Source organism: Pygocentrus nattereri, chromosome 4 (genome assembly GCF_015220715.1).
Source record: "Pygocentrus nattereri isolate fPygNat1 chromosome 4, fPygNat1.pri, whole genome shotgun sequence".
Classification (NCBI taxonomy): domain Eukaryota; kingdom Metazoa; phylum Chordata; class Actinopteri; order Characiformes; family Serrasalmidae; genus Pygocentrus; species Pygocentrus nattereri.
This window is the reverse complement of record NC_051214.1, coordinates 19083991-19095213: the sequence shown is the minus strand read 5'-3', so window position 1 is coordinate 19095213 and position 11223 is coordinate 19083991. Positions and strand designations below refer to the sequence as shown.

Sequence of the window (11223 nt, the reverse complement as noted above, 5' to 3'; positions counted from 1 at the left end):
AACTATGGGGATATTAATAGCAGCAGTGAGGCAGTTCCAGGGCCTAAAGATGGCCTGCACTTACAGAAGGGGAATGGAGTGTTAAATAGTCTTCTGTTCTGATGGGAACAACATAAAGTTGTCGCTTTTCTTTTGCTGTCATAAATTATACTGGCCATAGTGTCTTATGTTTGTCACGCTGGAGATGGCATCTTGCATGTTGTTTTATGGTGGTGATCTAAATAAATACATAGATATGATGTACACTAATTCTGCCTATCAAGTTAATGTTTACATAAAAGCATAATTCCTATGCAGGCTCCCATTTAAATTTCAAGTCACTTGTTTTCTTAAGCTGGTTTATAATGTCCAATGCTGGTGATGGCATCTTACGCTGACCTAATGTCGATGAAGATAAGATATGGCATGCACTAAAACTACTTATCAGAGTCATTTTAATTTGAAAGCAAAATAAACACAGTTTGAGAGACTACAAATGGTACAGTTTTAATGAGGTGAATATCAGAGTGCTGATATGAAGGCAAAGTGTAGATCTTTTCAGTGTAAATCCGTGATCTTGAGTAGACCCTGCTCACAGCCTAAATCTCAGATGTTTCCTATATAGTGCACTAGTGCACGTAGGGAGTGCCCCATATAATGCGCTACTGGACTTGGGGAGCGCCCCATATAGTGTGCTAGTGCACTCAGGGAGCGCTCCATATAATGCGCTAGTGCACTCAGGGAGCGCCCCATATAGTGCGCTAGTGCACTCAGGGAGCGCTCCATATAGTGCACTAGTGCACTCAGGGAGCGCTCCATATAATGCGCTAGTGCACTCAGGGAGCGCCCCATATAGTGTGCTAGTGCACTCAGGGAGCGCCCCATATAGTGCGCTAGTGCACTCAGGGAGCGCTCCATATAGGTAAAAAATTAATGGCTTCTACACCTGTCATGTCCAACAGGGAGGCACCTGGGATTCAGACAATGTGATTCCTTTAAATTTCATAACACAAACCTTGCATTTGTCTTGCCAAAAAGTTCCAGGACTTGTGCTGTCCCATTTTAATGTGATGCAGCCAACAAGTGGATGAACTTAAAAATATTCCAACCATTCCAGCAATATAGTCTCAAATTTCATATAGAAATGTGTGCTAAAAACCTCATAAGGCATTCATTTGTTGCTAGGTTTCTACTCAAGTTTCCACATCAGAACAGCTCATTTATCTCATTTCAAGCATTACTTTTAAGTACAGGTTACCCGAATAGTCAACTCTGTGAAGTCCTGTGGCCCACAGAAAGGAAATCAACTAAACATTTGGTACAAATTTCATGGCCATTTTCACAGTAACCGTATTGCACTGGAAGGTCATTGGCCAAGTCTTCTGTAAGACATTAAAAATTAATAACAGTAGAAATTATACTGATGTCAAGCATCCATAACTTTTGCTCACAAACAAATACAGTACTGATATGTGCCAAAGATGCAATATTCATTTGGTTTTGCAGTCACAAAAAATGATTTAAAAAAACTGATAAAGGTCTACAAGAGGTAGCAACGTCAACCTCGTCAATAATCAATGGCTGTTGCACATTTAAAGGAAAAGAAGAGAGTTTGGGATGCAGCTCACTCCCCTCAGCTTTATAAAAAATTATTCCAATGTAGAAAAATTATACATTCATGATTGTGATATCAAAACGTTGCTCTTTCACTGCAGCACTGAGATCTCTCAAAACAAAACCACTGTATTTGACTAGAAGACAGCCCGTCAAGTTCATTCCTGCAGTAATATGACGTCCACGTTGTCGTGAACTCCCTGCAGTAAGAGTTCCCCGTTGAACGTGATGATCTTCTTTCGCTTGGCTGCTTTCAATGTCCCGACGAGCGCCTCAAAGAGGTTGGCACACTTGTCGTCGTTGAACAGAACTCCAAATTTGACACTGGTTTTGCCATCTGCATCTGTGAAAGAGTGAGGCATGGTCATTTGGCTGTGGATCAATATCAAGTTTTCCATTTTAATCACTGACAGTCATTAGTGTTCACATGAAAGCAAAGCCTTAGTCAATAAAACATCAGACGGCGTTTATAAGAACTGACTACACTGTGGACATAATTCAGGAATCAGTTTGGCTACCCTTTTACCCCGTTCTTTAGAGGTCGGGACCCCTATGGACCAGGTACTGTTTGAGTGGTGGGTCATTCTCAGCACTGCAGGAACTGCAGGTGGTGGTGTTTTAGTGCGTGTTGTGCTGGTCTGAGTGGATCAGACACAGTAGTGCTGCTGGAGTTTTTAAACACTGTGTCCACTCACTGTCCACTCTATTAGACACTCCTACCTTGTCGATCCACCTTGTAGATGTAAAGTCAGAGACAACAGCTGTCATCTGCTGCTTCACAGTTTGTGTTGGTCATCCTCTAGTCCTTCATCAGTGGTCACAGGATGCTGCTGGCTGGATAATTTTGGTTGGTGGACTATTCTCAGTCCAGCAGTTACACTGAAGTGTTTAAAAACTCCAGCAGCACTGCTGTGTCGGATCCACTCAGACTAGCGCAACACACACTATCACACCACCACCACGTCAGCGTCACTGCAGTGCTGAGAATGTCCCACCACCCCAATAGTACGTGCTCTGTGAGGGTCCATGGAGGTCCTGACCACTGAAGAACAGGGTAAAAGGGGGTAACAAAGTATCTGTGCACCCATATAGTAAGTGGAGCTGATAATGTGGACAAAATATACACTGCTCAAAAAAATAAAGGGAACACTTAAACAACACAATATAACTCCAAGTAAATCAAACTTCTGTGAAATCAAACTGTCCACTTAGGAAGCAACACTGATTGACAATCAATGTCACAGCTGTTGCGCAAATGGAATAGACAACAGGTGGAAATTATTGACAATTAGCAAGACACACTCAATAAAGGAGTGGCTCTGCAGGTGGGACCACAGACTACTTCTCAGTACCTTTCTGCTTTCTGGCTGATGTTTTGGTCACTTTTGAATGTCGGTGGTGCTTTCACATTCGTCGTAGCATGAGACGGACTCTACAACCCACACAAGTGGCTCAGGTAGTGCAGCTCATCCAGGATGGCACATCAATGCGAGCTGTGGCAAGAAGGTTTGCTGTGTCTGTCAATGTAGTGTCCAGAGGCTGGAGGCGCTACCAGGAGACGGGCCAGTACACCAGGAGACGTGGAGGAGGCCGTAGGAGGGCAACAACCCAGCAGCAGGACCACTACCTCCGCCTTTGTGCAAGGAGAAACAGGAGGTGCACTGCCAGAGCCCTGCAAAATGACCTCCAGCAGGCCACAAATGTGCATGTGTCTGCACAAACAGTCAGAAACCGACTCCATGAGGATGGTATGAGGGCCCGACGTCCACAGTTAGGGGTTTTGCTCACAGCCCAACACCGTGAAGGACGCTTGGCATTTGCCAGAGAACACCAGGACTGGCAAATTCGCCACTGGTGCCCTGTGCACTTCACAGATGAAAGCAGGTTCACACTGAGCACAGGTGACAGACGTGACAGAGTCTGGAGACGCCGTGGAGAGCGATCTGCTGCCTGCAACATCCTTCAGCATGACCGGTTTGGCAGTGGGTCAGTAATGGTGTGGGGTGGCATTCGGCCCTCCATGTGCTCGCCAGAGGTAGCCTGACTGCCATTAGGTACTGAGATGAGATCCTCAGACCCCTTGTGAGACCATATGCTGGTGCGGTTGGCCCTGGGTTCCTCCTAATGCAGGACAATGCTAGACCTCATGTGGCTGGAGTGTGTCAGCTGTCCTGCAAGATGAAGGCATTGAAGCTATGGACTGGCCCGCCCGTTCCCCAGACCTGAATCCTATTGAGCACATTTGGGACATCATGTCTCGCTCCATCCAAAAAACGTCACGTTGCACCACAGACTATCCAGGAATTGGCAGATGCTTTAGTCCAGGTCTGGGAGGAGATCCCTCAAGAGACCATCCGCCACCTCATCAGGAGCATGCCCAGGAGTTGTAGGGAGGTCATACAGGCACGTGGAGGCCACACACAATACTGAGCCTCATTTTGACTTGTTTTAAGGACATTACATCAAAGTTGGATCAGCCCGTCGTGTGTTTTTCCACTTTAATTTTGTGTGTGACTCCAAATCCAGGCCTGCATTGGTTAATAAATTTGATTTCCATTGATGATTTTTGTGTGATTTTGTTGTCAGCACATTCAACTTTGTACAGAACAAAGTATTCAATGAGAATATTTCATTCATTCAGATCTAGGATGTGTTATTTGAGTGTTCCCTTTATTTTTTTGAGCAGTGTGTATATATATATATATATATATAAAATCTGAAGTTGGTTGGTTCTTAGCCTCGCAGCTCCAGGGCAAAAACAAAAGAATTAAACTCTGAAAACATTTAAAGTTAAGGTGACAAACTGTGCAAATTACATTTTCTTTTAACTGCTGTTTAACAGTGAATGCTTATGGTTAATGTTTCACATGTTTCTTTACAGTGTTCTTCACCTGGACTTTCAGTTCAAATCACACCCTGTGTCTGTGTGTAGTAGTGTACACTGGTATTTGTTGGTGGAGCATTTAAACAAGGAGCTATCTCACACGGAAACTCTGATTCTGAACATGCACACTGGCTGCTGAAGCGAAAGTTATGACAGAGGGAGTGGCAGCTCAATGCTATGACTTGCAAAAACAACTTGCCTATGGAAGAAAAGTAGGCCATTTAAATGGCTCTCGAAAACAACCGCTGGGCTCGGTTGAAATGGACTGGACACGTCCCAAAGACGCAGTGGACCAAAAACAATCTTACATCTTCCTGACAATGACGTTGTATGACATTTGGAGATGCCACCTATAGACTGTAGTCATGCTGTGAGCTACATGTAGTACCTAATTTAGTGACTTCCAAGTTACCTCAATGAGCCAAATACACAAATCAGCAATGACGGATGAGATGATTCTTACTTTTGCTGCCAAGCCGACGAATCTCGTCCACGAGGAGTGTTATTTCGTGTTCCACGTTCATTTTTTCACTGAAAGAAGGAAAACATATTACAATGGATTTGTCATCACAGAATTACTGAAGTGAGATTTTTCCGGTTGTCAGTCAGTTCAGGGTCGTATAGAGTCTAAAAGACTAGGCTGAAAAGAAAAAAAAAAAAAAAAAAAAAAAAAATCAGTAAAGCAACATAATTTACATAAGTAGTTTAAGATAATGTTGAAAAAAAAATGGCAAAATAGTATTATAATATTTCAAAATGACTGTACAGCAAATAACAGCTGTGTTTGGAATCACTTACCATATTAATTGTTATTTTATATACAGTGATAATTTATATATTTACATTTACGGTATTTGGCAGACGCTCGTATCCAGAGTGACTCACAATTTGATGATTTTACACAGGTGGGTGAAGGCAGTGTTAGGAGTCTAGCCCAAGGACTCTTATTGGTACAGTTTAGGGTGTTTACCCAGGTGGGTATTGAACCTCAGTCTACAGCATAGAAGGCAGAGGTGTTATACACTATACCACTATACTATACATTATGGAATCAAGCATCAGAAACGACTAAACAGAAGTATTTTTGGATGCTTTATTCAATATTTTAGAAATTCTACAAATAATCTGCTATAAAATTATATTGCAATTATCTACACTAATTTGTCGTTATCTGCCTTGAAATTTGAAGTATGATGTATGGCAATATAACTAAAACTGTAGATGATAAACAGCCAAGTCATTTTATGAACTACACCTCTGCTCATCACTAAACGATTCTAAAGGTTCTTAATGTTTCATTCACAGCCTACTAGTGTCCTATTAATTGTATGAAACCTGTAAAATTGCACAGGACAATATTGGAATAATTCTTCTCATAATCACTGAAAACAGTGATTCCAAACATTAGAACAGTGAAGAAAATAATGACAGTGTTTTGTACAGATTTATGTCTTCAAACAGCGAAGTTTGCAGTAACTGTAGTATGAAGACGTAAAACACGAAGCGGTCTGCTAATATTTTTTAAAAAAAGCACAATTCATTTTTGTTCTCTAAACAAAAACTTGTTCTCTGTCAAACATTCTTTAAAAAAGTACCAGCATTGCACGCAAACTGAAAAAAAAGAATAGATAAAAGTAATAAATATGTGAATTCATCCCAGTAAGAACTACACTATATTTCCAAAAGTATTTTGAGGTATCCCATTCTTAACCCATAGAGTTTAATATGATGTTGGCCCACCCTTTGCAGCTATAACAGCTTCAACTCTTCTGGGAAGGCTTTCCACAAGGGTTAGGAGTGTGTTTATGGGAATTTTTGACCGTTCTTCCAGAAGCACATTTCTGAGGTCAGACACTGATGTTGGAAGAGAAGGTCTGGCTCACAGTCTCCTCGCATTCTATCGGGTTGAGGTCAGGACTTTGTGCAGGCCAGTCAAGTTCTTCCACACCAAACTCGCTCATCCATGTCTTTATGGACCTTACTTTGTAAACTGGTGTGAAGTCATGTTGGAACAGGAAGGGGCCGTCCCCAAACTGTTCCCATAAAGTTGGGAGCATGAAATTGTCCAAAATCTTTTGGTGCTGAAGCATTAAGAGTTCCTTTCACTGGAATTAAGGGGCTGAGCCCAACTCCTGAAAAACAAGCCCACTCCATAATCCCCCCTCCACCAAACTTTACACTTGGCACAATGCAGTCAGTCCCGTTCTCCTGGCAACCGCCAAACCCAGACTCGTCCATCGGATTTCCAGACGAAGAAGCGTGATTGGTCACTCCAGAGAACACGTCTCCACTGCTATAGAGTCCAGTGGCGGCGCTTTACACCACTGAATTCCACACTTTGCATTGTGCTTGGTGATGTAAGGCTTGGATGCAGCTGTGGAAACCCATTCCATGAAGCTCTCTACGCTCTTCTTGAGATGATCTGAAGGCCACATGAAGTTTGGAGGTCTGTAGCAATTAACTTTGCAGAAAATTGGTGACCTGCGCACTATGCCCCTTAGCATCCGCTGACCCCGCTCTGTCATTTTACATGGCCGACCACTTCATGGCTGAGTTGCTGCCGTTCCCAATCGCTTCCACTTTGTTATAATCCCACTGACAGTTGACTGTGGAATATTTAGTAGTGAGGAAATTTCACGACTGGACTTGTTGGCGTTCGATCATGGTACCACGCTGGAATTCACTGAGCTCCTGAGAGTGACCCATTCTTTCACTAATGTTTGTAGAAGCAGTCTGCAGGACTAGGGGCTTGGGTTTATACACCTGTGGCCATGGAAGTGACTGGAACACCTCAATTCAATGATTTGATGGGTGAATGAAAACTTTACTACAGATTTTACCACAGGCACACTATGATAGCATTTACTCTAATTTTCCTGCAGCCTTTCAAATGAAAATAACAAGCCTGGTCAGGAAAGAGGTAATGAAAACAGGCAACTCTCATCGTGTTGGGCCACTAAACTGCACACTTCCTTTTTCACTGCTCTAATTCAAGGGTGCTCCTGAATTAGAGACTCCTGTTCTAGACTCACTGTTCTGCACAATTTCACTCGGACCTTGTGGGCATATTAAACTTTATAGGCGTTGAAGACGAGTTCTAGCTTAAAACTATTAAAGCATTTAATATGTTATATGTTCTGTAATGCACTTTTCTGTTGTGCACACTGCATCTATCAGCCTCACTGGATTGACAGAATTCACCAATTCGCATCCTTATCCCAACATGTGCTACAAATACAACAACACTGGGAATCCCCATTAACTGAAAAATGAGATATTCAGCTTCCGAGCAGTAGCATTAGCCAGTTAGAAGGGAAAAATATAAAATTTTCAAATAGTCCAGCCATAAAAATCCAGTACAAGGTGATTCAAAAGGATTAATCCGATTTCAAAGCACCATATTTTTTACAACCATGAGGTGCCTAGGAACCAATCACAATCCAACTGTAAGAGGGGGAGTTTCTGACTGTCAGTCTGGCAGTGGACCTCAAACAGCTCGGAGTGTTCGTCGTTGGTACCAACTGTTCCAAGAAAAAGGTCAACAGCATCACCAGATCTCACGCCATTTGACATTTCTTGAGGGCGTACGTTAAGGATTGTGTTTATGTGCCACTCCCAAGAACACTGGATGATCTCCGAAATCGCACAGAATGATGCTCAATCCAAATATGGCGTTGATGTTGTTTGTACAGCTGGAGGAGGTTCAGACTGAGACCTTGTACAATTACATAAACTTTATGCTCATTTAAACCGTTTACAGTTCACTGCATTGATCTGTAGTGATTTACAAGAGAAATCAATCATTTTGAAATCGGATCTTTTTGAATCGCGCTGTACCTCAGAAGGGCGTTTTCCCAGTTTTAAAAGCAGCATTTCTGGCTCTAAACTCTACTGTGGCACTGCTGTAGGAGGCATGTTGGTATGTTGTAGCAATGGTGCAAGTTTTCATTTTGCCTAGGGCGTCTCCTTAAATCAGAACTGGTCAGTATCGTGGTCCATAAAGTTTGAGAAACAAGGGTAAAGTTGCCTGCAAATGCATGTAAAAGGGGGACCGATTAGAGGGGAAAGACAGCAGAAGCACCAGTCACAAGACCTGAGGAGTTTAGCATGAATAAAGTGTCCTTTGTGCAGCCGATAACTACTTTGTTTTAGGGTGAGTACAATATTTGGATGATAGGGTCGTCATGGCATTTTAACCGACGATTAATTGTCATAAATAATTGTGATTAACGTCTTGTTCATTGTTTTCAGCTATTAAAATACAAGCCTTGGTTTTCATGGCCAAATTAGCGATTATAATTTCTAGCTATGCTTATTTAGTAGCTCACAAATAACTAATCACGTTAACAGAAACATGTTTAAAGTTAAGTGAAGCTACACAAGAGTATGAAGAATATAAGCAAAAAAACTCATTCTGGCAAGCATCCACTCTAAAAATGTTAGAAATACAGGGTGATTCAAAAAGATTCATTTCACTTGTAACTAATTACAGATCAGTGCAGTGAACTGTAAACGGTTTAAATGAGCATGAAGTTTATTATGTAATTGTACAAGGTCTCAGTCTGAACCTCCTCCAGCTGTACGGACATCAACACCACAGTCAAACTCATCCCATACTGGATTGAGCCTGTCGGGCGTCGCTGCACTCACGGCTCTTTCAGTTCAGAGACTTTCAGTTCATCCAGTGCTGTGGAACCAACGACGAACGCTCTGAGCTGTTGGAGCTTCACTGCCCACGAAAATCACACTGCAGTTATGACGGATTCACTCTTATTGAAGTGGAGAACGCAGAACGCTTTCTGCTCAGGGGTCTCATCTCCTCTCAGACTGAAGGGAGCCAGTCAGAAACTCTATGACCCCCCTCTTACAATTGGATTGTGATTGGTTCTTCTGCGCCTCACGGTGGTAAAAATACAGCACGTTGAAATCTGATCAATCTTTCTGCATCACCCTGTAGTGACTTAGCTTAATAAATAAGCCCTCTAAACAACGACTTTTTTTAATAAGCCACATGATGTCTCCATTTTTCCTCTCGTTTACAATTACTTGCCACAACCCAACATACACAATGCAGATGTGGGCTATTGCAGCCTATTATTGCGAAATCTAGAAATCTAACGTGGGGAAATAACTAAATAACTGCCATCATCTCTCATAATTGTGATTAGACGTTTATGTAATAACTGTTACATGCTCTGTTAGAGGATTCCTGAGCCAACACATAAACTCAAAGAGAATATCTTTTGGCCTCAATATAAAGCCTTTCTTTTGGTGTGGACACGTTCGCTTTACGAGCCCCCTGCTGTACAGCAAAGGAAACTGTGTCCTTATATGGAGGTGTTTGTCTTCAGAAGGACTGAATGGAATGTAGGTACATGTGAAATGTAGGCGACAATCATATATAATATATATAAAATATGGAATGGAATGAAATATAATATATAAAATAATTAATATATATAAAAAAAATATATATATATATATATATATATATATATATATATATATATATATATATATATATATATATCTATCTATCTTGTTCTTCAGGGACCCTAAATTGCATTGACTGTCTTATTTACTTGATTTCAGATTCTTAACTTTGGAAAATATACATTTAGAGATTTATCCCAGGACTCCAAAGTTCAGGGGAGAACTTCTTGATTACATCTAGTGCTTCAAAGCAAGTTCAGAGCTGGGAGGCAGGGAGGCAGTGGGGCTTGGAGGCAGGGAGGCGCCCCCAGCCTATGAAACAAGTCAACGCTCGTTTTTTACTGTGCAGGTTAATTACAAGCGTCGAGGGACTTTATTTAACAGACTGTGGCTGCGGCTCGCTGGAGGAAAGACAGACAAAGCTGCCGGCTTTAAGGTGCACATGACCACCCTCACCACCCTCACTCAGCACGCCAGGGAAGGCGGAAGTTCACACGCTTTTTCTCAAATAAATCCCCACACGGTGATCAAAAAACACTGTACGAGCACATGATATATTTCTGATGCATAATTGATCAAACCGGGCGGATATTTTGATAGAAAGCCCGTTTTGGAGACGCAAAACCGCGTTTGGAACACAGCCCGAGCGCACAATGATGCCGACAGACACGCCAAGCTGTAGTTATTAGAATTTCGCCGGTCCACCTTAAATGGCGCAGCAGTTCCAACCTGGCGCCTGGAACTTAACCCAACTGCTGCACCATTTAAGGTGGACCGGGAAATTCTAATAAGAAGCAGGCGAATAGGAAACCAACTTCAGCCTCCTCGCGTTAAACTACAACTACTGGTCTCGCATGTGGATTAATACACACAGAGAAAATCGATTTTCTAGTCAATTCGATTAACTGATAAAGCCACGGCTCACCTCGCCGAGCGTTTCCTCTCTGTAGCCGGTGCTGCTGATCTCAACACGTTACTCGACCGACTGGGATGAGAAACTAACACCATACATGGAGCGGAACGTGACGTCACTGCTGTTGATATAGTAACAGAGCCGGGTTTAAGAGGAGGTCTGGTCAGCTGCTGAACAGCAGAGGGCGCGCGCGAGCGAGTCCTCGATGAAAGAGAGTGAATAAAACCCAACGGCTAAAAACGTTTTTAATCGATTTTAATCACTCGCTCAGAACTTTCCTTTAATCTTAGAAAGTGGAAGGACGTATTTCACAAAAAATGCAAAGAAATATCACCGATACGGTGAGAACAGGTTTCGGGCAGCAGGAGGCGGGCTTTACTGCTAGAGCGCGAAGATTGAT

General features: G+C 42.3%; 1 protein-coding gene across 1 annotated transcript; it reads right to left on the bottom strand.

The window, feature by feature from the left end:
- Positions 1-417: 417 nt before the first annotated feature.
- abracl (ABRA C-terminal like) lies at positions 418-10949 on the bottom strand. Its single transcript, XM_017700998.2, has 3 exons — positions 10836-10949; positions 4941-5008; positions 418-1936 (listed from the first exon to the last, which is right to left on the bottom strand). The coding sequence occupies exons 1-3, from the start codon at positions 10916-10918 to the stop codon at positions 1752-1754; spliced, it is 336 nt and encodes a 111-aa protein (XP_017556487.1). The 5' UTR covers positions 10919-10949; the 3' UTR covers positions 418-1751.
- Positions 10950-11223: the final 274 nt, after the last annotated feature.